At 42.8% G+C, this 27110-nt stretch overlaps 1 protein-coding gene across 2 annotated transcripts; it reads left to right on the forward strand.

Annotated features, from left to right (window-relative positions):
- Positions 1-5954: 5954 nt before the first annotated feature.
- On the forward strand, positions 5955-26706 carry LOC139173022 (hydroxysteroid 11-beta-dehydrogenase 1-like protein A). 2 transcript variants are annotated; one of them, XR_011559966.1, is made up of 7 exons: positions 5955-6376; positions 11459-11589; positions 14656-14767; positions 18434-18619; positions 20994-21137; positions 23769-25012; positions 25309-26706. XR_011559966.1 is itself a non-coding variant. In XM_070762446.1 (6 exons), the coding sequence occupies exons 1-6, from the start codon at positions 6295-6297 to the stop codon at positions 23981-23983; spliced, it is 870 nt and encodes a 289-aa protein (XP_070618547.1). In that variant the 5' UTR covers positions 5958-6294; the 3' UTR covers positions 23984-26706. The 2 variants fall into 2 exon arrangements, 1 of the variants encoding a protein (XP_070618547.1); XM_070762446.1 differs by having other exon boundaries at positions 5958-6376; positions 23769-26706.
- Positions 26707-27110: the final 404 nt, after the last annotated feature.

Genomic DNA, 27110 nt, shown 5'->3' on the forward strand with positions numbered 1-27110 from the left:
AAATAAGGTCCAGGAGGGAAGTGTTTTTAATAGGAAAGTGAACACAAGAACAAGGGGACACAATCTGAAGTTAGTTGGGGGAAAGATCAAAAGCAACATGAGAAAATATTATTTTACTGAAAGAGTAGTAGATCCTTGGAACAAACTTCCAGCAGACGTGGTAGATAAATCTACAGTAACAGGATTTAAACATGCCTGGGATAAACATATATCCATCCTAAGATAAAATACAGAAAATAGTATAAGGGCAGACTAGATGGGCCAGGAGGTCTTTTTCTGCCGTCAGACTTCTATGTTTCTATGTTTCTAAGGCAGTCCCGGAGATATTCTGGTCCATGTAGGGATTTATAGATCATAACCAACACTTTGAATTGTGACTGAAAACTGATCGGCAGCCAGTGCAGGCCGCGGAGTGTTAATGAGACATGGGCATATCTGGGAAAGCCCATGATTGCTCTCGTGGCCGCATTCTGCACGATCTGAAGTTTCCGAACATTTTTCAAAGGTAGCCCTATGTAGAGAGTGTTGCAATAGTTGAACCTAGAGGTGATGAGCCGCCTTGAGTCTTCAGAGAGGGACAGCCTAGAAATCCAATTAATACATGAATAATAAATAAATTACAGTTCATAGATTTATCTATTTCAAAAGCAAGGGAACAATCAGCGTGACTTTCCCCTTTTGATGTATGGTAATTCAAAGGTACAAGATGAAGAAATCGCTGCCTGACGAAATCGGGACCTTTGATCTAATATCCCCTCCCCCATCCCCAGTCCAAGCCAGGTACACAGAGCAAACCAGGAACGGTTACACAGTAAAGCAGGTTTGTGTGCAATTACAGCAATCTGATACATCGGACCAGGAGGAGAGCAGTCTTTAGTTTTTCTGGCTTTTGAGAATCCAGAGGCACAAGTGCAGCTGGGGCTTTTCGCTGTCTGAAATGGCTCGGTGGAAGAGGGCGAAGGTGGCAGAAGGAGAAGGGAGGGAGTTGGTGAAGAGAACCTGTTCAGTGGTGAAACCCAATTGGTTTTACTACCGGTTCCGTGGATGTGACTTGGTGGGCTTCATGTAGCTTGGTGGGCATGGCAGGGGAAGGATACTGCAAAATCCCCATTCCCTCCTCAATCCTGGGGGAAGGATACTGCAAAATCCCCATTCCCTCTTCATTTCCAGGGGAAGGATACTGCAAAATCCCCATTCCTTCCCCACCCCTGGGGGAAGGATACTGCAAAATCCCCACTCCTCTTGAATCCACCAGTGGAACAGAAGTTGCCTGTGGAAGTTGTGGGAGCTCCAACACTCGAGACTTTCAAAGGGAGATTGGACTGCCATTTGTCCAAAATGGTTTAAGGGCTCCTGCTTGAGCAGGCGGTTGGACTAGATGACCTGCAAGGTCCCTTCAAACTCTAATCGTAATCTAATCTAATCTAAAATAAGACTTTCACACAAGGCAGCGGGAAAACCTGACCCTGTTGCCATCGGAACTGATTGCCACAAGATCGGCTTTTCCTCTTCCAAGGTTTCAGTTGATCCTCCCAAACGTTGAACTCCATCCCAGCATGAAGCATTTGGGATGGGGGAGCCTCAATTCTCACATTTTCCTTCTCCCTCCTCATCTAAGCTTCCTTTTATGTTGGAACACTTAGGGCAGGAATTGCACAGACAGTCCTCGAATTACAACACACTTTGTTTAGCGACTCTTCAAAGTTACCACACAGCCTGGATACTTTGGATAAAGCAGAGTCATTTTATTACCAAGGTATCAAGCTTTTAGAAGGTTGTGGTTGGATCACAGCCAGCTCATCTGATAGCAGACTTTGAGCCAGAGGAGCTGGATCCGTCCGAGCATCGGAGACCTGTGTAGCTATCGGAGGATTCAGACAGTGAGGGGTGAAGAGAGATAAAAACTGAAGGTTCTGGATAGATAGAGGTGGAGGCCCCTGCAATGCCTATGGAACCCCCAGCTAGGGCCTTGTCTGGGTCAGCTGAGGAGGGGGTGATTAATGATCCAATCCTGAATGTGCATGTGCGAAGGATTAGGGGGAGACAGGAACAGTTGCTCAGATGCAGGAGGAGATCTAAAGCACAGCTGAATTCTGCAGCATGCATAAAAGGGGAGGTTTGGGAGAGTGTTCTTTGCAGGAGTTATCGTTCGTGGTTTAACAGAGAGAAAAAGATCCAGAGTTTTCTCTAAACCAACAGCCCTGCTTTCTTGGAGAAACTCAGTCTTTGGAAAATTGCTTCACGAAAGACTAGCTATTGCAAAAATAGTGGGTGTCCTTGCTTCAGTGCAGTTTGGAGACATTATTTACAAGTTGGGGTTTTTTGGACATTTGTTATCAGCTTTGAAGATAACTGAGACTCTTTGGCAATAAACAGACATTCTTTTGCTGTAATTGCGGCTCTCAGGCAACTTGTTAATGAAATATATTTTTGTGTTTCTGAATCTCCAGTCTGTGTGTTTTACTTTGACTTTAATTACTGCCCAGCTGTCATGCCAGGCAGAACATAGAAGATTTGAAATCCACTGAAGAAGGGAAGAAGAAGAAACAGGAGACAGAGGAAGAAGAAAGAGAAAGACAAATAATAGATCTAAAAATACAGGAGGAAGAAAAGTAAGAGAAGGAACTCGACCAAAAGAAGTCAAAGAATAAAAACTAGAGTAACTAGTCAATCAAATAAGTAAAGCAGATGGGAGAAGAGATGAAAATAATTTCATTAAATGTAAATGGATTAAATTAGGCGGCAAAAAAGAAGAAGGCTACTAAATCTGGCTCAAACAGAAAAAATACATTAAAAACCTAACAGAAAAGTAAAACCAGACACTTCTTCCTTTCTTACCCAAACATAATGAAAATATAGAAACACTGCACCACAAATCGACGGAACATAAAACCCCTAAAAACCAACTCGTACCTTTCTCAGAAATACCTAAAATGAACACAAATATAGTATTCAGAATTAAAGAAAATAAATACACAACTCCACAGCCTACACATAAATACCCAATATCAGGTCGCTCGACAATGATAGTCAACAATATGGTTGACAACTTATGTCTTTAAACTCATTTGTCCATTTTTCATCCTTTTTTCTTTTTTTCCTTTTCTTTGTTTTGTTTGTTTCAACTGTTTTTATATCTAGAAATTTAATAAAGATTATTTTTTTAAAAAAAAGAAGGGTACTAAATAAATTAGGAAACTTAAAGTTTGAGATGATTTGTCTTCAAGAAGTACATATTAAAAAAAGCAACACAGAAAATATTTAGCATATGAGAAACTTGGGAAATTATATACATCGTTAGCAAACCTATCTAAAGGAGAAGTGGTTTTATATATCGAATGAGAAACACAATCAGAAATAATATAGAAGGAAGAATATTAATGTTGGAAATAATAATGAATCTTAAGAAAGTGTTGATAGTAGCAATTTATGCTCGCAATGATACTCAAGAAGAATTCTATAGAAAATAGCATAGAAAAATAATCTGTGTATGAATATGGAGATATATGCATACTGGGAGACTTTAATACAATTGTAGATAAAGATCTGGATTATTTAATTATTTATTTATTAAATTTGTATGCCGCCCCTCTCCGTAGACTCGGGGCGGCTCACAACAGTAATAGAAAAAACAATGTACAATACAAATCTAATAATTAAAACGAAAACCCCATAATTTAAGAAACATGCACACAACATACCATACATAAACAATATAGGTCTAGGGAAGTTATCTCAATTCCCCCATGCGTGACGGCAGAGGTGGATTTTAAGGAGTTTACGAAAGGCATAGTTCAACCAAAGTAAATAACAAACAGAGAATGACTCTCCCAAAATCATTTTTTATAATGATGGACAAATTAACACTTCAAGATGTCAAGACCGCTGGTGAGACCACATTTGGAATACTGTGTTCAGTTCAGGAGATCTCACCTACAAAGAGATATTGATCAAATTGAACAGGTCCAAAGACAGGTGACAAAAATGGTGGAAAGTCTGAAGCATAAAACTTATCAGGAAAGACCTCAATCTGTATAGTCTGGAAGACAGAAGGGAAAGGGGGGACAGGATCGAAACATTTCAATATGTGAAAGGGTTAAATAAGGTTCAGGAGAGAAGTGTCTTTTAGGAAAGCGAACCCAAGAACAAGGGGGCACAATCTGAGGTTAGTTGGGGAAAATATCCGAAGCAACGTGAGAAAATATTATTTTACTGAAAAAGTAGTAGATGCTTGGAATAAACTTCCAGCAGACGGGGTTGGTAAATCCACAATAACTGAACTTAAACAAGCCTGGGATAAACATAGATCCATCCTAAGATAAAATACAGGAAACAGTATAAGGGCAGACTAGATGGACCAGGAGGTCTTTTTCTGCCGTCAATTTTCCATGTTTCTATCAAGAATTCTATAGAAAATTACATAGAAAAATAATCTGTGTATGAATATGGAGATATATGCATAGTAGGAGACTTTAATGCAGTTATAGATAAAGATCTGAATTATAGTTCAACTAAAGTAAATAGCAAACAGAGAAAGGCTCTCCCAAAATCATTTTTTATAATGATGGACAAATTAACACATCAAGATTTTATTTTATTTTTTATTCATTCATTCATTCATTCATTCATTCATTCATTCATTCATTCATTCATTCATTCATTTATTTAGTCCAATACACAATAATACACAATGAGGGTTATAGATGTACGGAGACAAAGGAATATGAAAGAAAGACAATACACATTTTACTCGAAGTTACCCCCACACTGAAAAAAGTTACTTATGACCACTTTTCACACTTATGACCGTGACAGTATCCCCATAGTCATATGATAAAATCCAGAGTTTGACAACGGGCTCACATTTATGATGGGTTGCAGTATCCCTGATGGAGGGGTCATGTGTGATGACCTGACAATCAAAGTCAATGGGGAAGCCAGGTTCACTATGTAACTCTACCTACTAACTCACTTAATAATTGTGGCAAAAAAAAGAGAGACAAAACTCACTTTTAACTAATTGTCTCGCTTAGTAACATAACGTTTCATGTTTCAATTGTGGCTGTTGCAAGTCCTCAAATTGAAATTTAGAATTTAGGATTCTACCAAAGTTTCTGGGAGTTCTATCCAATCAAAGCAATACATTTTGCCAATTGATCCAGGCACAGAAACAATAGCAATAGCACTTAGATTTATATACGGCTTCACGGGGCTTTTAAAGCCCTCTCTAAGCGGTTGACAGAAACAGCCTCTTGCCCCCAACAATCTGGGTCCTCATTTTACCCACCTCGGAAGAATGGAAGGCTGAGTCAACCTTTAGCTGGTCAGGATCGAACTGCTGGCAATGGGCAGAGTTAGCCTGCAATACTGCATTCTAACAGAAAGGAAGGAAGGAGAGCAATAGCAGACTTATCTATCACTTCAAAGTACTTTCCAGCCCTCTCTAAGCGCTTTAAGGAGACAGCCTCTTTCCCCCAACAATCTGGGTACTCATTTTACCGACCTTGGAAGGATGGAAGGCTGAGTCAACCTTGAGCTGGTCAGGATCGAACTGCTGGCAGTGGGTAGAGCTAACCTGCAATACTGCATTCTTACTGGAAGGAAGGAAGGAAGGAAGGAAGGAAGGAAGGAAGGAAGGAAGGAAGGAAGGAAGGAAGGAAGGAAGGAAGGAAGGAAGGAAGGAAGGAAGGAAGGAAGGATAATATCAATAAGACATAGACTGATATACCACTTCACAGTGCTTTTACAGCCCTCTCTAAGTGATTTACATAATCATCCCATTGCCTTCAACAATCTGGGTCCCCATTTGACCCCCCTCGGAAGGATGGAAGGCTGAGTCAACGTTGAACCTGGTGAGATTTGAACTGCTGAACCCCAGCCAGCAGTCAGTAGAAGCAGCCTGCAGTACTGCACTCTAACCACTGCGCCACTCAGGCTCTTCCCTCCCTCCTGCCGAAGAAGAAGAACCAGGCAGTGGACATGTGAAACGCTGCCTGCGTTGCTCATGCTTTCTACACACAGAGAGAAATGTAAAACCGTGGCCATAAAATCTCTCTGGGCCAAAGACTCTCCAGGCGACTTTTGAAACACAGCTATACTGTTTAGTTTGGATGGCTGTCAATCTCCGTGTCCTGGAGAGAACCCGAGTCAGCAATTGGCCCACCGCCACCACCAACCCACCCGGGCCACGTCCTGATTGGGCGCCTCCTGCCTTTCATCAGAGCTGGAAGAACTTGTGATGAGCTTGCGGAGAAAAAGCAGGCGCAGCTGAAAGTCAGAGCACAGAAGCCAGCCATGGCCCTCCTCAAGATCCTCGTGCCTCTGCTGATCGGGCTCGCCGCTTACTATTTCTACCCGGAGGACACTTTCTCTCCAGGTAAGGAGGGGAGGGGATGCCACACGCCATGGCTGGGCTTTCCTTCCTTTTTTCTTCCTTTTTTCCATTGCACTGAGACAGGTGGGCTTCTCCAGAGAGGAAGGAATGTGGGTGAAGCTCCTGCACACGAGAGTCTCACTCTCTGCCAGGAGTTGCATTTCTGGTTCTTCCCACAATTGTGCAGGACCTCCACACTAAAAGAACTGGATTGAGGTCGCACAACTCACACAAGCTTAGCCCTTGGCAAGTGTCATTCATCTCATTAAGCCCATGGATGGGGTCATGCGTAGGTCCCTTTCTCTGTGTACATCCCTCTCTATGCAGCCTTTATGTGCCTTTACATTCAGACAAACACACACACAGGGAAAACGGCATGTATTGGCAGTTCTGTGTTAGCAAAAACATCAGAAGAGAAGGGTTTAGGGACAGTTATTTCTGACAGTCTCAACATGGGTGAACAGTGCGGTCAGGCGGTAGGGAAAGCGAGTAGAACGCTTGGCTGCATAGCTTGAGGTATCACAAGCAGGAAGAGGGAGATTGTGATCTTGCTGTATAGAGCGCTGGTGAGACCACACTTGGAATAATACTGTGTTCACTTCTGGAGACCTCATCTACAAAATGATATTGATCAAATTGGGTCCAAAGACGGGCTGCAAAAATGGTGGAAGGTCTTAAGCATAAAACTGATCAGGAAAGACTTCATGAACTCCATCTTTATAGTCTGCAGGACAGAAGGGAAAGGGGGGACATGATCGAAACATTTAAATATGTGAAAGGGTTAAATAAGGCTCAGGAGGGAAGTGTTTTTAATAGGAAAGTGAACACAAGAACAAGGGGGCACAACCTGAGGTGAGTTGGGGGAAAGATCAGAACCAACGTCAGAAAATATTATTTGACTGAAAGAGTCATAGATGCTTGGAATAAACTTCCAGCAGATGTGGTTGGTAAATCCATAGTAGCTGAACTTAAACATGCCTGGGAGAAACATAGATACATCCTAAGATAATACAGGAAATAGTACAAGGGCAGACTAGATGGACTAGGAGATCTTTTTCTGCCATCAATCTTCTATGTTTCTATGTTTCTATGGGGACATGTGTGCGTCCCTTTCTCTGTGTACATCTTCTTCTCTGCACTCAGAAACACAGGCATTCAGAAACACAGACGCCCATACACACACATATACAGAGGGGGGGGGGGGAATGACATGTTGGAGAATCTGCTTTCCGATTGGGAAGGCGAGGGGGTGTTCATGAAGCAGAAAAGGGCAGGATGGAGACCCTGAAAGCTAGCAGAAGACCCGTGGAAGCCTCAAGCTTTGTGTTTCAGCTACATCACAGCCCCCGTGGCCAAAAGTTCCACGCACTGGATTCTCTGCTGCGGGAGCAGGAATCCCCTAGCACAGGTGGTGTCCACACGTGACAACGTTTAAGACTTGTGGACTTCAACTCCCAGAAGCTCTGGGGAATCCGGAGAGCTGAAATCCCTGGAATCTTTAAAATGACCTGCTGGGTTGGGTAAATTCAGCCAGCTCAGAACCTGGGGAGGGAACTTGGAGGGAAGGGGGGGGAGAGTAGAATTTGGGGGCTGAGAAAAGATACAATTAGCCGGAGAAAAAAAGAGGAGGTCACCAAATTGAGGAGAACCAGATCATCGGCTTTCTCCACGGAAACCTGAAAAACCCCATTCAATTCCACAGTGACTTTTTTCTTCTTCTTCTAGAATAGGGTAGCATGACTCTATTGGATTGAAAGTGTTAGGGATTGAAAGCCTTAAAACCAGAGTAGGGTATGATGAATGTATGGAGTATTTAGTTTTGTTTTTATTCTTCCTTTTTCTTATCTTCTTTCTTATTTTTTCCCTGCGATCTTCTAATCTCTTTAATCTCTATTTTTATTTTGTATTTTTATTCATGAAAGGGAATTATTTTTACTTAGGTTCTTTTTTAGTTTGGCTTCTTAATCTGGCAATATTTGGGATATACTATTTAGTGGGTTCTCCTTTCTTGCCCCCTTTATATATATTTTAACTATTTTTTTTTAGCAATGGTTGGTTTTAATTTAAATACTGTGTTGGAGGTAATTGGAAATTTTTGCTCCTTTTCTTTTCCTTTAATGTCCTTTTCCCCCCTCTCTTTTATTCAAAAGGGCATTTATTATGGAAGAGGGTTTAAAGCATACATGAAAATTGATATGGAGGAGATTTTGAGAAAATTGAAGCATTATGAGCTAATTAATTTGAAATTGGTGCCAGGGAATCCTGAGAGCTGAAATTCCTAGATCTTAAAATTACCTGGTGAGTTGGGAAATCCAGCCAGCTCAGAATCTTGGGAAGGAATGTGTTCTGTCAGGCTCTCTGGCAGACTCCTCCCGAAAATTCACAGGTACAAATTTCAGACACACACACGTTTGAAAATTCAAAACAATGTTCTTTAGAATGAAAAGTCACTTAAACTAAGCCCTCTTTTGGTATAGCAAAGAGCACTCGTCTCCAAACAAACTGGTAATTTGTACAAGTCCCTTATCAGTTCTGTGATACTTAGCTTGCAGCTGTGAGGCAATTCACAGCCCTTCTTCTTTCACAAAGTGAAACACACTTTGCTCTGGTTTAGTTTCAAAGCGGGGGGAAATCAGCACACAAAGGTCGAAATCAGCAAGGCAGGCACGAAACACAATGATCAGATAATCCTCCACAATGGCCAAACCCACAGGCTGCTATTTATAGCAGCCTCACTAATTACCACAGCCCCACCCAACCACAGGTGGCCTCATTTTCTTTGATAATAATCTCTCAGTTGTTGTTGCCTATGCATCGCTCTCCCCATGCGTGGCTGTATCATTAACTCTTGTTCTGAATCCAAGGAGGAGCTACTCCTTGATCTCCTTCTGAGCTGTCTGCCACACTCTCCTCCTCCCTGTCACTCATGTCTTCTTGGTCAGAGGAGCCTTCATCAGCAGATTCCATCGGGGGCAAAACAGGCCTGCAGCATGTGGATGTCTCCCCCACATCCACAGTCCTTGGGGCAGGAGCTGGGCCAGAGCTAACCACAACAGGAATGATTAATGCTTTTTGGCGGGGGCTTTTGGTTAGCATAAGACAAGGGGAGAGGGGGATATGAATAGTAATTTAGAATATCAAGAAAGGTGAAGAAGAAGCAAATGTGCCTTAAAATTAAAAAAAAAAGAACTAGAATAACCACTATGTTAAATTAAGCTATTAGTAATTAAGTTGGGGTAGGGAATTCCTTTTAGAAATTAATAAATACTCCAGATTACAAAATGAGATTAGAAACATAGAAGATTGACGGCAGAAAAAGACCTCCTGGTCCATCTAGTCTGCCCTTATACTCTTTCCTGTATTTTATCTTAGGATGGATCTATGTTTATCCCAGGCATGTTTCAATTCAGTGACTGTGGATTTGCCAACCACTTCTGCAGGAAGTTTGTTCCAAGCATCTACTACTCTTTCAGTAAAATATTATTTCCTCATGTTGCTTCTGATCTTTCCCCCAACTAACCTCAGATTGTGCCCCCTTGTTCTTGTGTTCACTTTCCTATTAAAAACACATCCCTCCTGAACCTTATTTAACCCTTTAACATATTTAAATGTTTCGATCAAAAGATTTATATTCTTTTTTAACAAGCACAACTTTGGGAAAATATACCTGGGGGGGGGATGTTATCTATACAAAGAATTCATGATTGATCAAAGTGTATTTATTGTAATGTTATAATATTTGAAAGTATATGGAATTTAAAAATAAAAAAACTTTTTTGATGAAAAAAAAAAGAATTGGGGAGGGGATCTGGTGGGAGGGGTGTGGGTGGGGTGGGAGAGTAGAATTTGGGGGCTGAGAAAAGGTGCAATTAGCCCAAGAAGGAACGACGAGGTCACCAAATTGGGGAGAACTAGCTAATCGGCTTTCTCCACGGAAACCTGAAAAGCCCCATTCAGTTCCACCCTGTTGAGAAAGAACACTGCCGTCAGCTGGTTCCACAAGTGATTTAGGTTAAGAAGGGGGGCTGCCCTGCTGCTATTGGCAGTTGGCAACTGAGGATTCCCCCCATCCTCCCGTCTGCACTGAATGGAGGGCTGTTTATTCTTCTTCGGGGCAGGCGGGGTGTGTATGGGGCTCTACTCCATGCTCAAACGCCTTCTTCTCTCCCAGTTCTCTGGCCAACCCACGGAGGATGGGAGGGGAATGCCCTGCTGGAGTCTTGGCTTCAGTGTGGGTTGGAAAGGGGAGGGAGGGGGTCATCAGACTGCTAGCATGTCCCAATTGACCTCTGTCCTCAATGAAAGGGGGGGAGAAGCGAAGGGAAGGAGAGCACTTGGAAGTGGAGCCTCTCTTTGGCATTTGGCTCAGAGACGGTGCAGAAGGCCAACGGAGGCCTTGAGTAGGGAATTGAGTAAGGGTGGGGGGAGGCAGGGGATAATGCTGTCAAACCCCCCCCCCCAAAACTACTTATTTACTCATTTATTCACTTGCCCGCTCAAGGAAAGGCTTTCAGGTCTGTACCCACTAGAACAGTCCCTTTAGACCAGGGTCTCCAACCTTGGTAACTTTAAGCCTTGGAGGAGGACTTCAACTCCCAGAATTCCCCAGCTGAGGAATTCTGGGACTTGAAGTCCACCAAGTTTAAAGTTGCCAAGGTTGGAGAACCCTGCTTTAGACCAGTGGTCACCAACTGGTGGTCCGTGGACCACTGGTGATCCTTGAGCAAATTTGGGTGGTCTGCAGAAAAAACTTTAAGCCTGGTGGACTTCAACTCCCAGAATTCCCCAGCTGGGGAATTCTGGGAGTTGCAAGTCCGCCAGACGTAAAAGTTGCCACACAAATTTAATAAAAAGATGTAACATAATCTGGTTGCAAATAAGAGTCTGAAGCAAGTGGAGCCTGAAGGAAATCAGAGAAAATTCACAGAAGGGAACAGGGAACAATACAGTAGGGCTGGAAGGGACCTTTGAGGTCTTCTAGTCCACCCCCACTGCTGCTCAAGGCAGGAGGTCCACACTTGGGGCCACAGAACTCCTTCGCCCAAGCAAAGAAATCCACAGGCTGTCTCTTCCTTCTGCCTGCAGAGATGGTGCGTGGAAAGCGTGTGTTGGTGACGGGTTCGAGTGCAGGCATCGGGGAGCAAATGGCCTACGAGTTTGCACGGATGGGCGCCCACGTGATGCTGACCGCCAGGGGGGAGGAGCAACTGCAGAAGGTAAGCGGATGGTGTTCTCTGCACGGCCCTCGGAGCAAAACTCCCGACTCAAAAATCCTTTATTTTATGAATAAATCAAACTCTTTATTGATATAAGCACACATAACAAAAAGCAGATTTTAAAGGTCCAAGAAGAAGGGAGTACTTTCTCTTTAGAGCTAAATGTCAACAATGTCCGGGATAGCACCAAACTTGACCTAATCAGCATTCCTTAGGTAACAAAGTCCATTTATCATTTAAGCACACGAATTGGCTCACCGAAGCCTTTTATTGAGGCAGAAATCATAGTTTTAAAGCCTTGTTTAATCACACACCCAAGTCTCATGTCTCTTCCATTGATCGTTGAATCTCCACACCCAATTTCCCCAAATCCTTTGCCTTTATACTGCCTGGAAGTGACATCACACCCCAAAGAGGTAAGGCTGTAAACTAATACCTTTTACTCTGCAACTCCTCTCACTTTCTCAGCAATCTCCTATAGTGAGGGTCTATCCACTGACTTTCCACTCTCATGTCTTCCTCATCCTCTGACTGGGACCACTCCCCCATTATCATATCAGCCCCCTCTAGTGGTTCCTCAGGTTCACTCAGGTCACTTTCTCACTTTCACTCTCTGCATCAGCTGGCAACCCCCCTGGCCCAGGGTATCCAGAGGGGCCTGGCTCACCCTCCTCAGAATCTGAAATGACCTGAGATGGACAAAGAGCACTCACAACAAGGGAAATCCAATTGTCTCAACAGGGCTAGCCCTGCATGGACCACAGGCTCCTCTGCCTCTCAACCCATGCTCCACTGCCCCGCTCGGACTGCTTTCTCCTGCACAAAAGAGAAGTAAGAGCCCCCATCCACGTTTGAAACTGGCGAGAGATTATCTCAGTATCCCCAAGGTGCTTTTTTCAGGAGGCAACTGGAGTTTCTTGGTTTTTTCTTTTGAAGCTTCTTCAATTCTGACCGAACGGTGGGAAATGTGAGGATTGACACTCCTTGAAGACAGCTGGACGTTTGCATCCTTCATGGAAGCCCTTGGAGGTTTCCCCAGGATCACCTGGGTGGTGCAACATGGTTCCTGCAGTCTGCAATTTTTCCTCTGGAAATCCAAGCTTCTTGGATGATGAGCGAAACATCTTCGGCTAGAAAGGAGGAAATAAAAGGGAGCCGTATATAGGAAATATGTCAATAGGTTAAATAGATATAGAATTATATGGTTAATTATATGGTTATATGGGGAATCCAGAGCATGATACATCATGGTCTTTCGAGACCGAAGAAGGATGCCAATGCAGATATGGTTAAGAAAGTAAATTGTATTATTAAAAGCAAACAGGAGGATATAAACACATTATTACAGGAGTTAATAGGAAGTTGAAGAGTTACACAAAACCGAATGTAGACCGTTGATATCTGGCACCTTAAGATAAACTAAAAGAAAAAGGATGAGCTGTCAAGAGAGATAGCAGGATTGGGGGGACGTTTGTTTTTTTGTGCATTTCTTTTTTTTTCTTTGTGTATGTTTTCTCTCTTTTTTTGTTTCCTTTTTTCTTTCTTGTGTGTCTTTTCAGTTTAGATGTACTGAATGTTCTTATGGTTAGGATTGGAAGTTATGAATTATATAACGTCTTTTTAAATGTACATAAATTCAATAGTTCTCAGAGTTCTCAGAGAAGGGTGGCATACAAATCTAATAAATAATAATAATAATAATAATTATTATTATTATTATTATCATCATCATCATCGTCACCATTATTATTATTATTATTATTATTATTATTATTATTATTAAAATAAAAAGAGAAGCGAAATATCTTCAAACGGGGGGAAAATCCAGAAAGTCCAGTTGCCTCTTTTAAACACTATTTTGGAGAGACGCTCAGAGCAACAACTAACAACAATTGCAGGAAACCAAGTTTTAGGAAATAGGTGCGGTGGGGGTAGAATGGGGCTGAAAAGAAGCAGGAAGCCAACCCTGCTGACCGTGAGTGATCTCATCAGCTGCTCTTAAGCCTATAAGGTGATTTTTTTTAAAAAAATACGTATCTTGACTTTTTGTTGTTGTTAACAAATTAACAGAGTTGGAAGGGACCTTGCTGGTCATCTAGTCCAACCCCCTGCTTCTGCCTATACCTACGATTGAACCCACAACCTCCTGATTGTGAGGCAAGAGCGCCACCTCTAGGTTATAGCATGGTGGAGCTCCTTTTATTTATTTATTTTGTTTTTTGTTAGAACTTTTCAATGCAATAAAAGCATGCAAAATATTAAAAAAACAAATGTATGCAAGGGGAAAATTTTAAATTAATGCCCTTACTTTCTATCAATTAGTTGCCATCTAAGTTCTTTCACCTTCCTGTTTAACTTTTTAAATCCCCAATCCATAAATCATTGATTTAGTATTTTCTATTTCACCAAATATCCATGTAAGGCAGAAATTTTCAAACTTGGCAACTTTTAAGACATGTGGACTTCAAAAGTTGCCAAATTTGAAGGTCTCTGATATAAGCTTTCAAAAAAAAAAACCCCTTTCCTTGACCAAACTAGTAAGTTTCATTTTTCCCCCCACACGTTTTCTCATCGATAGTCACATTTCCTGTTTTATTCCATTATTCCTCCATCTTTGGGCATGCAATTATCTCACCGCATATCACATCATATATGCAATATGCCACATTAATTTCCAACACTTCTAAGTCATTGTCCCTCAAATCCCAATGAAATGATTCCAGTTTTATCCTGATATGAAGACTGGCAGAGATTCAAGGGCAGTGTCACAGGGTAAAATCCAGCATTGCAGGGGTGAAGTCCAGCAGGTTCTTACAGGTTCTGGAGAACCAGTAGTGGAGATGTTGAGTAGTTTGGAGAACCGGCAAATACCACTTCGGGTTGGCCCCACAGTGGGGTGGGGATGGGGATTTTGCAGCATCGTTCCCTTGCCACGCCCACCAAGCCATGCCCACAGATCTGGTAGGAAAAAATAATTGATTTCCCCACTGCACCATTGTGACTTTTCTGTCCAATCACCCTGGTCCTTTGTGAGTCCTTTTCAACTCTTTCCCCCTTCCTCTTCAGGTGGCGAAGAAGTGCCGAGATCTGGGTGCCAGTTCTGCCCACTATGTGGTTGCAGACATGGGCAACATGACCGCTGCCCAGAAGGTGATTGAAGAAACTGCAGCCAAGTTGGGTAAAGATGACCTTTTGTATTTTCGCCCAGGAGTCCAACTCCTGTGCCTCCTGGGTTGGGGCGAGGTGACATGAGAGAGACAGGTGGAGAGCGTAATAGATTCTAAAAATGAAAAAAGAATACTACTACTTGATTCAACATATCATTACGGCAAACAGGATATGTATAGCTCAAAATTGGAAAAAAGAAGAAACACCAACAGAGAGAGAAATTATTAAAAAAATATATGATTGTGCAAAGCTAGATAAGCTAACACAAGAATTAAGGAACAAAGATGAATCATGTTATTATGAGGTTTAGAAGGAATTCTATAACCGGGTGGATAAGAGATAACAGGGATAATAGCTGTATACAGTAATCCCTTGCTACTTCACGGTTCATCTTTCGCGGATTCGCTACTTCATGGGTTTTCAAAGAGGGCTTAAATCTATTAAATCCATTGAAAATTTTAAATCCATTAAAAATTCATAAAATTCTTCTACAGTACTACTGTACTCTATTAAAGAAACTGGTACGATATCACATGTAGTTCCAGCTGAGAAACATTATAGAATGACTGTTTAATGCAAAGGGTGGGTTTTAAAAGTCCAAATACTCGTTAAATACATCAAAAAATATATTTCCTCTACTTCACGGAAATTTGTTTTTCACGGGTGGTCTTGGAACGCATCCCCTGCGAAAAACGAGGGATCACTGTATAAGAAATTTATGTCTAAGACTTTAAAATACCTTTAAACATATGTCAAAATTAGATATGGTGAAATATTGTACAATTTTGGTTACACCAGTATAACTGCTGGTGTTATAGGTCGTAGAACTGTCTAGGTAACAGTTTGGGGGGGGGGGGGATGTCATAATGTTATATATCTTTCTGTCCTGTTGTGTTTGTCTTCTCCCTTTTAAGACATTTCGTACAAATACCTAATTTAAATAAGTATGTAACAAAATGATGGGTTATGTAATGTCTTATTTTAATGTTTATATATTTAATAAACTTTTTCTTTAAAAAGAGAGAGAGAGAGAGAGAGCGACAGGTGGAGAAATTGGATTCTCTGAGTATATGCAGGCAAGGCTATTATTCAGTTTTCCTTGTGGGAAAGAGCACCCAGAGGAGATCATATCCGGGGCTCCTCCAGAATGGGAGAATCCATGCAGCAAATGGGGTGGGGAAGGTACAGTGGCCAAGAGACAGGGGTGAAATTCAGTAGGTTTTGACAGGTTGCAGAAGTTTTAAGTAGTTCGGAAAACCAGCAAACATCACCTCTGTGTAGCTCCAGAGTGGGGTGGGAATTGAGATGTTGCAATATCTGTTAAGTGTTAAGGAGCTTGCAGAGTAGTCTCTTAGTAGTCAAAGATACACATACACAGAGGAAACGTGGAGGTTTTGCAGATATCCAGCAGATAGCCCAGAGATACAAGTAATAACTCAGTATTATAATTTTATACACCTTCAGTCTATAAAATATTATTTACTTTGGCAAATATCTCAATCAATCCTAGTCATACAGTTATATCAGTCAATAACTCTCAATACATATATAATACTTCTACCGCACAAATCCCAGCGGCTGATAAGGTCCCACAGAGTTGGCCTTCTCCGGTCCCGTCGACCAAACAATGTCGTTTGGCGGGCCCCAGGGGAAGAGCCTTCTCTGTGGCGGCCCCGACCCTCTGGAATCAACTCCCCCCAGAGATTAGAATTGCCCCCACCCTCCTTGTCTTTCACAAATTACTCAAGACCCACCTTTATCACCAGGCATGGGGGAATTAAGATATTCCTTCCCCCTAGGCCATTACACGTTATGCATGGTATGTTTGTGTGTATGTTTGGTTTTATAATGAGGGTTTTTAGTTGTTTTATTAATTGGATTGTTACATGCTGTTTTTTATCATTGTTGTTAGCCGCCCCGAGTCTGCGGAGAGGGGCGGCATACAAACCCAATAAATAATAATAATAAAATAATAATAATAATAATAATAATAATAATAATAATAATAATAATAATATAAGTTTACTTGTTTAGATTACAAATACATTAAGGCATCATTTGAACACACAGTTCCTACAGCATAGTCACAAAGACAAATTGATTATTAATTAATTTATTAATTGGATTTCTATGCCACCCCTCTTAGAAAACTCAGGGCGTCTTACAACAAATAAAACAGTAAATTACAATAAAGTTAATCCAAATAAATTAAAATTGCATAGCTATCTAAAATCACTAATTATATTAAAAACCAATGACACCCATTTGTACAACAATCATACAGTCATTCGTTGGTCAGGGGCTAAGATCTAATCAGCCCAAGACTGACGATATAAATGAGTCTTAAGACTCTTACGAAAGGCGAAGAGGGTCGGGACAGCGCGGATCTCTGGGGGGAATGGATTCCAGAGGGCTGGGGCCACCACAGAGAAGGCTCTTCCCCTGGGTTTAAGGTTTAATTGGATTTGTATGCCGCCCCTCTCCAAGGACTCAGGGCGGCTCACAACATATACAAAGAAACAGTGGTAGATCAATCCAATTAATATACATAAAAACAATCCTTAAAAACTCTAATTTTAAAAAAACTTCCATTAACATTCATTCAACAATCATACTAAAAAACATTCGTTGGTCAGAGGGAAGATCTAGCAATCCCAGGCCTGGGGGCAAAGATGAGTTTTTAGACTCTTTTTGAAGGCCCCACCAAGCGACATTGTCTAGTTCAGTGTTTCCCAACCTTGGCAACTTGAAGATATTTGGACTTCAACTCCCAGAATTCCCCAGCCAGCGAAATATCCAAATACAGTGATACCTCGTCTTACAAACACCTCGTCATACAAACTTTTCGAGATACAAACCCGGGGTTTGAGATATTTTGCCTCTTCTTACAAACTATTTTCACCTTACAAACCCACCGCCGCCATTGGGATGCCCCGCCTCTAGACTTCCATTGCCAGTGAAGCACCCATTTTTGCACTGCTGGGATTCCCCTGAGGCTCCCCTCCATGGGAAACTCCACCTCCGGACTTCCGTGGTTTTGTGATGCTGCAGGGGAATCCCAGCAGCACAAAAACGGGTGCTTTGCTGGCAACAGAAATCCGGAGGTGGGGTTTCCCATGGAGGGGAGCCTCAGGGAAATCCCAGCAGTGCAAAAACGGGCGCTTTAGCTGGCAAAATGGGTGAATTTTGGGCTTGCACGCATTAATATCTTTTCCATTGATTCCTATGGGAAACATTGTTTCATCTTACAAACTTTTCACCTTAAGAACCTCGTCCCAGAACCAATTAAGTTTGTAAGACAAGGTATCACTGTATCTTCAAGTTGCCAAGGTTGGGAAACACTGGTCTAGTTGACTTGGAGAAGGCCGACTCTATGGGACCTAATCAGGTGCTGGGATTCATGTGGCAGTATTAGCAGAGAATAGCTGAGAGAGAGAATCACACTTCTTGCTCCCTCTTGTGGCCATCTGTAACACTAGCTCTTAAAGCAATGGTGTAAGCATACATTGTTGGTTTGGGTTATATATGGCCCAAACCCAACTAGTTCATAGCACTAACATTATATATAGCACTAACATTACCCTTCCCCCAGGAGTGGGGAGGCAATGGGGATTTTGCAGTATCCTTCCCCTAAGAATGTAGACCCTAAATGCCTCTCTGTCCTTCGCTCCCCCAGGAGGTCTCGACCAGCTAGTCCTGAACCACGTTGGAGGAAGCTCCTTTGGCAAATTCGAAGGAGCCATTGAGCCTGTGATCAAGTCGATGACTGTGAACTTCTTCAGCTACGCCCAGTTGGCCATTTCTGCCATGGACCTCCTGCTGGAATCTAAGGGGAACATCGTGGTCGTCTCCTCCTTGGCTGGTAGGCACCGCAATCCTCACAGGCTGGCACGTGGGTGGATGCCCTAGTGGGGGATCTGTTCGTGCAGATGGAGAGGCTCTCCTACATGGGATCCTGCCAGTTCTCAATTTGAAGCCCAGCTGCTGCTGTGGCCTAGAGGTGGCACTCTTGCCTCACAAATCAGGACATTATGAGTTCAATCCTGGTTAGAAGCAGATGTAGGATCTCCTGCTTAGGCAAGGGGGGTTATTTATTTTATTTATTTGTTGTATTTGTTTTGTCAAGTATGTATAGGTGGTATACAAAGATATAATAATATTTATATACAGGATACTAGTAAAAGAGAGACATTAGGGCAGGGGACGGAAGGCATGCTGGTGCACTTATGCACGCCCCTTACTGACCTCTTAGGAATCGGGTGAGGTCAACAGTGGACAGTCTAAGAGTAAAGTTGATGATACTACAGAGTCTGGTAGTGAGTTCCATGCATCAACTTCTCAGTTACTGAAGTCGTATTTCCTGCAGTCGAGTTTAGAGCGGTTTTCTTTGAGTTTGTATCTGTTGTGTGCTCATGTGTTGTTGTGGTTGAAACTGAAGTAGTCGTTGACAGGAAGGACATTGTAGATGATTTTATGGGCTATGCATAGGTTGTGTTTGAAGCGACGTAGTTCTAAACTTTCTAAACCTAGGATTGTGAGTCTAGTTGCGTAGGGTATTCTGTTGCGAGTGGAGGAGTGGAGGGCTCTTCTGGTAAAGTATCTCCGGATGCTTTCTAATGTAATTGTGTCCGAAATGCGGTGTGGGTTCCAGGCACATGAGCTGTATTCAAGGATTGGTCTGGCAAAAGTTTTGTATGCTCTGGTTAGTAGTGTGAGATTACCAGAGCAGAAACTATGTAGGATTAAGTTAACAACTCTCGAAGCCTTTTTGGCAATTTTATTGCAGTGGGCTTTGGCACTTAGGTCATTTGATATGAATATTCCAAGGTCTTTTATGGAGTGAGGGTTGTTCTGTAAGGTCTTGTTTATTCAGCCTGTATTTGGCGTTCTGATTCTTTTTGCCAATGTGTTGGACAGAGCATTTTTTGGGTGAGATTTGGGGTTCTGCAATGTCCCTTCCATCTCTATTAATCTGATGACAGAGAATTTGTTTCCAGGTGACAGGCCCTCCATTTCCCCATCCCTTTCTCTCCTTGTACCCCATTTTCCCTTGGATTCCTTCTATACTCCCCTTCCTTCATTACTTCTTATTCTTCAAGCTTCTGGTCTCTTTCTTCCCAAAGATCTCATGCACTGCATCCAATCATCACTATTTTACAACCATGGGGGTGGGCTCCATGATGGTCCTAAGCAATATTATTTATTTGTTTGTTTATATTTTTATTTATTTATTTGTTTGTTTATTTATTTATTTATTTATTTATTCCAATACACAATGAGAGTTTTATTGGGTGTGTATATATATATATATATATATATATATATATATATATATATATATATATATATATATATATACATACATACATACATACACACACACACACACACACACACACACACACACACACATACATACATGCATACATATACATACACACACACATACACATAGTAAAATACATGATGAAGATTATAGAGGAGATACTCATAGTAAAATATATCTATGAAAGAATAGAAAAGAAGATATAGTAATGGAACATATCAATGAAAGAATAGAAGAATAGATATAAGAATAGAAGAAAGGTATAGGAGATATAGGAGAGCAATAGGACAGGGGACGGAAGGCACTCTAGTGCACTTGCACTCACCCCTTACTGACCTCTTAGGAATCTGGATAGGTCAATCGTAGATAATCTAAGGGTAAAGTGTTGGGGGTTTGGGGATGACACTATGGAATCCGGTAATGACTTCCACGCTTCGACAACTCGGTTACTGAAGTCATATTTTTTACAGTCAAGTTTGGAGCGGTTAATATTAAGTTTAAATCTGTTGTGTGCTCTTGTGTTGTTGTGGTTGAAGCTGAAGTAGTCACCGACAGGCAGGACGTTGCAGCATATGATCTTGTGGCAATACTTAGATCTTGTTTAAGGCGTCTTAGTTCTAGGCTTTCTAGGCCCAGGATTGAAAGTCTAGTCTCGTAGGGGATTCTGTTAAAGTGGACGTGGATGAGCGTACAATTGGGGGGCAGAGATTGAGAGAAGGGGGAGATGGAACAAGCTGCAGGAGCAAAATGTTCCTCCATCCAGGCCAGAAGTCTTCAAACCTGGCCACTTTTAAGACTTGTGGAACCTCAACTCCCAGAATTCTACAGCCAGGAGTTGAAGTCCACAAGTCTTAAAGTGGCCAAGTTTGGAGACCCCTGGCCCATGCCAACTTTTTCCTCTCCCACCCAGGACGTGTTCCATCCCCCTTCAGTGTCTCCTACTCAGCAGCCAAGTTTGCCGTGGAAGGATTCTTCACCTCGCTACGCACCGAGTTGCGCCTGCGGAAGATGGACCTCCCCATCACGGTGGCTGTGCTGGGCTACATCGACACTGGTGAGTGACACGTCGAAACCCTTGCTTGCCCAAATCCAGCGCCTTCCTTTTGGGATGACCACACATCAGTCTCAAACTGGGGGATCATTGTGGTCAGGCGGTAGGGAAAGCAAATAGAATGCTTGGCTGCATAGCTAGAGGTATCACAAGCAGGAAAAGGGAGATTGTGATCCCGCTGTAAAGAGCGCTGGTGAGACCCCATTTGGAATACTGTGTCCAGTTCTGGAGACCTAACCTACAAAAAGAGATGGATAAAATTGAAGGGGTCCAAAGACAGGCTACAAAAATGGTGGAAGGTCTTAAACATAAAACTTACCAGGAAAGACTTAATGGACTCCATCTGTATAGTCTGGAGCAGTGTTTCCCAACCATGGCAACTTGAAGATATTTGGACTTCAATTCCCAAAATTCCCCAGCCAGTAAATGCTGGCTGGGGAATTCTGGGAGTTGAAATCCAGATCTCTTCAAGTTGCCAAGGTTGGGAAACACTGCTTTAAGCCACCCCTAGTTACATGATTGTCAAGCTGCTCCCACCTGGTCACATGTCTGGCAAGCCACACCCACAAAATAAGCCATGCCCACAGTGTGGTAGTAAAAAAATTTGTAGCTCTTCACTGCCTCTTCTCAAGGAGAATCGAAACTCATCCTGGCCTTTGCCAGAGAAACGAAAGTAATCAGAGTCCTTCAAGAAACCTTCCCCTCCCAAATCACCCCCATACCTCCCCCCATTATTTATGAGCAGGAATGGGCAGCCAAAATCTTTAGTGCCACACTGTGGGTGCGACTTATTTTGTGGATGTGGCTTGATGGTCATGTGACCAGGTGGGAGAGGCTTGAGCGATCATCATCATTCAAGTGAACTGTTATTGCCACACAATGCCTTTTCATCTCAGCTGTGGGCCGAGTGAGGGCTTTGCGAGGGGAAAAAGACCGCAGCTCAGACTGGCACAGCTCTCCTGGCCTTGGGAGATAGCCGCGTGAGGCTGGAAGGCTCCCGGGCAGGAGAGAGGGAAGCTCATCCGAGGCCAGGAAGGAGGAAAGAGGAAAAAAGCGAGGAGCACACAGCAGCAGCAGCAGAGGAAACAAAAGCCAAGCCGAGACCAGTAATCCAGGAAGTTACTGCCGCCGGTCAGCTGGAGCTGTGCGTTCAGCTTCATTTCCATCAGTGGAACTACGTTCCACCCCGTCCTGCCTGCTGCCCACCCCTGCTTATGACAGCCAAAGCTGAAAGATGAAACATAGTGAGGCTGACAGTAGTAGATGCTTGGAACAAACGTCCAGCAGATGTGGTTGGTAAATGCACAGGAACTGAATTTAAACATAAAGCCCTACATGGCATTGGACCAGAATACCTTTGGGACCGTCTTCTGCCACACGAATCCCAGCAACCAGTTATGTCCCACAGAGTTGGCCTTCTCCGGGTCCCGTCGACTAAGCCAGTGTTTTTCAACCAGTGTGCCGTGGCACACTAGTGTGCCGCGAGACATGGTCAGGTGTGCCACGAAGAAGGAAGCTCAGGTTCCGGTCTCGCAACTTTTTGCTGAGAGAGTGAGAGTAAGAAAGAGAGAGAGAAAGAAAGACAGAAAGAGAGAGAAAGAAAGCAAGAGAGAGAAAGAGAGTGAGAGAGAGAGAAAGCAAGAGAGTAAGAAAAGAGAGAAAGAAAGCAAGAGAGAGAGAAAGAAGGGAAGAGAGAAAGAAAGCAAAAGAGAGAGAGAAAAGGAGAGGAAGGGAGAGAGAGAGAGAGAATAAGCAAAAAGGGGAGGAAAAAAGAGAAATGAGAAAATGATTGAGACAGAGAATGAGAGGAAAGAGAAACAAGAGAGAGAAAAGTGACTCTTGATTTAAAGCATATGATAAAAAGCACCCAAAGAATGAGAGAGAAAAACCCAGCCCTCACCTGTTTTTGGAAATGGTTCAAGAGTGTGTATACACACACACACAAGGATGGGGGAGGAGACAGGGATGGGAAAAGAGAGGGGAGTGTCTTAGGGTGTCATTTTGTGTCATTTTGGTTGGTGGTGTGCCCCAGGATTTTGTAAATGTAAAAAATGCGCTGCGGCTCAAAAAAGGTTGAAAATCACTGGACTAAGCAATGCCATCTGGCGGGACCAAGGGAAGAGCCTTCTCTGTGGTGGCCAGGGCCCTTTGGAATCAACTCCCCCCTGGAGATTAAAACTGCCCCCAACCACCTTGCCTTTCGCAAGCTCTTAAAAACCCACCTATGTCGCCAGGCTTGGGGAAGTTGATATTCTCCTTAGCTATTATGATTTATGTATGGTTTGCTTGGGTCGTATGATTAATTTTTATGATAAGGGTTTTAATCTGTTTTTTAATATTGGATTTGGACATTGTGTATTGTGTTGTGAGCCACCCCAAGTCTTTGGAGAGGGGCAGCATACAAATCTAATAAATTATTATTATTATTGTTGTTGTTGTTGTTGTTATTATTATTATTATTATTATTATTATTATTATTATTATTATTATTATATATTATTATGCCTGAGATAAGCATAGATCCATCCTAAGATAAAATACAGGAAATAGTACAAGGACAGACTAGGTGGACCAGGAGGTCTTTTTCTGCCGTCAATCTTCCATGTTTCTATGTTTTTTTGCTCCTTTCTGCAGAAATGGCTGTGAAGTATATGGAAAACAAGATCACCCAGAGGCCAAGCCCTAAAGAAGAATGTGCCCGGCAGATTGTGAGGGGCGGAGTGTTGCGTTACCGCGAAGTCTTCTATCCCTACTGGGCCCTGAAGCCCATCCTGCTCTACAGGGAGCTGCTGCCAGATCTCATGGACCAAGTCATAGGCTACGGCTACAGACTGGAGAACATCCTCTAAAACTCCAAGGATCGCCCAGCATCGCCATCCGTGTCTCGCCAAAATAGGGACGGCTCGCTAGTTACATCTGCAGCATTTGTGGCGAATGCGAGGGAAAACGAAAGCCACCCACCCACACCCACCCCTGGAGGAAGGAGACCCATGGACAAAAGGGCACCATTTCCTCCTCCATTCAACTCATTTTTACTCTGGTGCAGGATTGGAACCCTGGCCTGTTATCCAGACACAGCTGTTGCATTGTGTAAAACCCAGCGGCAAATCAAACCCTTCTCGGGTGCCCAATTTTCCAAGTCCTGTCGGGGAATCGGGAATCAAACACCGAACCTAAAAACTGTGATCATTGCAGAGATACCGTATTTTTTGGAGTATAAGACGCACTAAAGTATAAGACACAACTTAGTTTTTGGGGAGGAAAATAGGGAAAAGAATCTGCTTACCAGGTATTCATCTGGCTAGCGTCCTTAGTCTGGTCTGCTTCAGCACATTACTTTATTCCCTGGTTAGGGATTTAAAAAAAAACTTTTATTCTGAAAGAGTAACTGTTCTGCCGGGGTGTCCCAACCGCCCGTAATTACAGGGTAATTAATCCAAAAAGACACACACCACATGATAGAAGGAAAACCAAAAGTCTTTATCAACAGAAAAGTAGAAAAAACTCCCTTTTTAAATGTCAAAGGGATTTTCTGGTACACCTAAGGCACAGGTTAAATGCAATCCAATTTCTCACCCAGTAACTGGGAAATTGAGTCCAATTCCAGAGTCCAGAAAGTCCACACACAGTCTTGAACAGGGAAACAGCAAAACCACGATCTTGACGAACTATGAATCAGATAAAGTTCCACAAGGCTAAACCAGCACGCTGTTCTTTTTATCTGTAGCATTAATTACAGCAGCCCCACCCAACCACAGGTGGCCTCACTTATCTCCTGTAATAATCCTTCAGTTGTTCTCACCTATGCATCACTCTAGCTTGCAAGCCAGTAAGAGCTGGGAAGATCATTAACATCTGGAAATAAAGAGTTGGAGCAAGTAGAGCAATGGAAAAAACCCTGCAAAGTCTTAGGGCTTGGAAAACATTCTTCTTTGCAGAGAGTAACAATGAAAGAGCTTGCAGCCGGTAAGAGCTGGGAACATTGTTAGCACCTGGTTAGGACTGGAAAGAAACATTCAGAGCAAGTTAGAGCAATGAAATAAACTCTGCAAAGAATTAGGGCTTGGAAAACATTCTTTGCAGAGAGTAACGATGAAAGAGCTTGCAAGCCGGTAAGAGCTGGGAACATTGTTAGCATCTGGTTAGGGCTGGAAAGAAACTTACTCAGAGCAAGCTAGAGCAATGGAAAAAAACCCTGCAAAGACTTAGGGCTTGGAATACATTCTTCAGAAGAGAGTAACAATGAAAAAGCCTGCAACCTAAGAGCTGGGAGGATCGTTAGCAGCTAGTTAGGGCTGGGGAGGAGAAAGCTACATTCAGAGTATAAGACGCACCCAAATTATCAGACTCTTTTAGGGAGGAAGAAGGTGCGTCTTATACACCAAAGATACGGTAAGTGTAGTATGTATGTTGCATACCCATAGTACATATTTAGTAAAGGAAGTCACACCACAGTGGATACGGTGCAACATCCTGACTAAATAGGGGGAAACAGAACTCATGCTTTTTTTACCCACCTATCTACCCCATGTATCATAATTGATGTAAATCTGCATTCCATGTTTCCCTCCCCAAAGCACATCGATCAAAGCAGCGCACCCATGTAAATGCACAAGCTGGATTCACACAATACATCAAACCGCAACGTAGCTAATCCCTGTTGGATACAGAGGGTGCAAACCTATCTCAGGTACTCAGTTGGGGGAACACAGTACTGGACAAGCCCCCAAAATTTGAACTGTTCCTGTAACATTCAGTAAATCAAAATTATCCCAATTGAATGTGATGCCCATTTATTTATTTATTTTAGTGACAAAGCCAACAGAAGCATCTTATGCTGCTATCACCATATTCATTTGATTTGCAGCCCAAAATGGCTGATTTGAGGCTCAGCAAGGGCCTAGGGCAGTGATGGCGAACCTTTTTATCCTCAGGCGCCAAAAGAGCATGTGTGTGTGCTATACACCTATAATTCAATGCCTGGGGAGGGTGAAAACAGCTTCCCCCGCCTCCCAGAGGCCCTCTGGGGGCTGGAAATGGCCTGTTTCCCAACTTCTGGTGGGCCCAGTAGGCTCATGTTTTGCCCTCCCCAGACTCCAAAGGCTTCTCTGAAACCAGGGAGAGTAAACCGCCCTCCCCCATCCTCCCAGAGCCTCTATGGGAGCCAAAAATCAGCTGGCCGGCACACACATGCACAATGGGGCTGAGCTAGGGCAACGGCTCATGTGCCAGCAGATATGGCTTTGCGTGCCACCTGTGGCACCCGTGCCATAGGTTCGCCATCACTAGCCTAGGGCATCTGGCCCTAAAAATCACAGGAAAAAAATATTTCTCCACTTAAGTAATGTCAAGTTTTTGTAAAATGGCACAATTTTGGGGCAGGTTTGCAATTAAAAAGAAGTCTGGAAGCCCCTCCCACAACGGAGTCTCGTTTCACACAGACCATTTAAATGGCCGCGACTGTTCTGTCCCAGCGGTGAGCCCACCACAAACGGATTTAAACACTAATTGTTTACTTAAAGTTAAGTCTTTGTAAAAGTTCAGGAAATTATAAATAAATCTTTTTGGTGAACCAGCTGTTAATTACTTCTTAACAACTGGCCAGGGTCCAAGCACAAATCAAATACACTTAGGAAGGTTGGCAGAAAGCCTGGAGGTCAAAGGCAAGAATGTCATTTGGAAATCAGCATTGGAACATAAAAGAGAGAGAAGAACAAAAATCTGGAACGGAACAGTGTTGTCTTCTGCACTGAAGAGTGACGTGACTAAGTCTTAAATAGTCTAATGGTGTGGCCAATTAGCCTCCAGCTCTATTCGTGAAGAGACCTCCTCTTGCATAGCCACTCATGCCTTCTAACAGCCCTGCATGCTCTGGCATCAAGACTTCTCCTCTACTCCTGAGTCACTGAGTCAGCTCTATTCATGGAGACCTCTTGCATAGCCAGTCGTGCCTTCTAACAACCCTGCATGCCTTAG

Source organism: Erythrolamprus reginae, chromosome 10 (genome assembly GCF_031021105.1).
Source record: "Erythrolamprus reginae isolate rEryReg1 chromosome 10, rEryReg1.hap1, whole genome shotgun sequence".
In the NCBI taxonomy this organism is placed as follows: domain Eukaryota; kingdom Metazoa; phylum Chordata; class Lepidosauria; order Squamata; family Dipsadidae; genus Erythrolamprus; species Erythrolamprus reginae.

What these genes read in the sequence shown, in the direction of transcription:
- LOC139173022 (XM_070762446.1), top strand. Translation starts at nt 6,295, where the DNA reads ATGGCCCTCCTCAAGATCCTCGTGCCTCTGCTGATCGGGCTCGCCGCT. An exon ending in GGAGGACACTTTCTCTCCAG is followed by an intron (nt 6,377 to 11,458) that starts GTAAGGAGGGGA and finishes TTCTGCCTGCAG; the next exon opens with AGATGGTGCGTGGAAAGCGT. An exon ending in AGAAACTGCAGCCAAGTTGG is followed by an intron (nt 14,768 to 18,433) that starts GTAAAGATGACC and finishes TCGCTCCCCCAG; the next exon opens with GAGGTCTCGACCAGCTAGTC.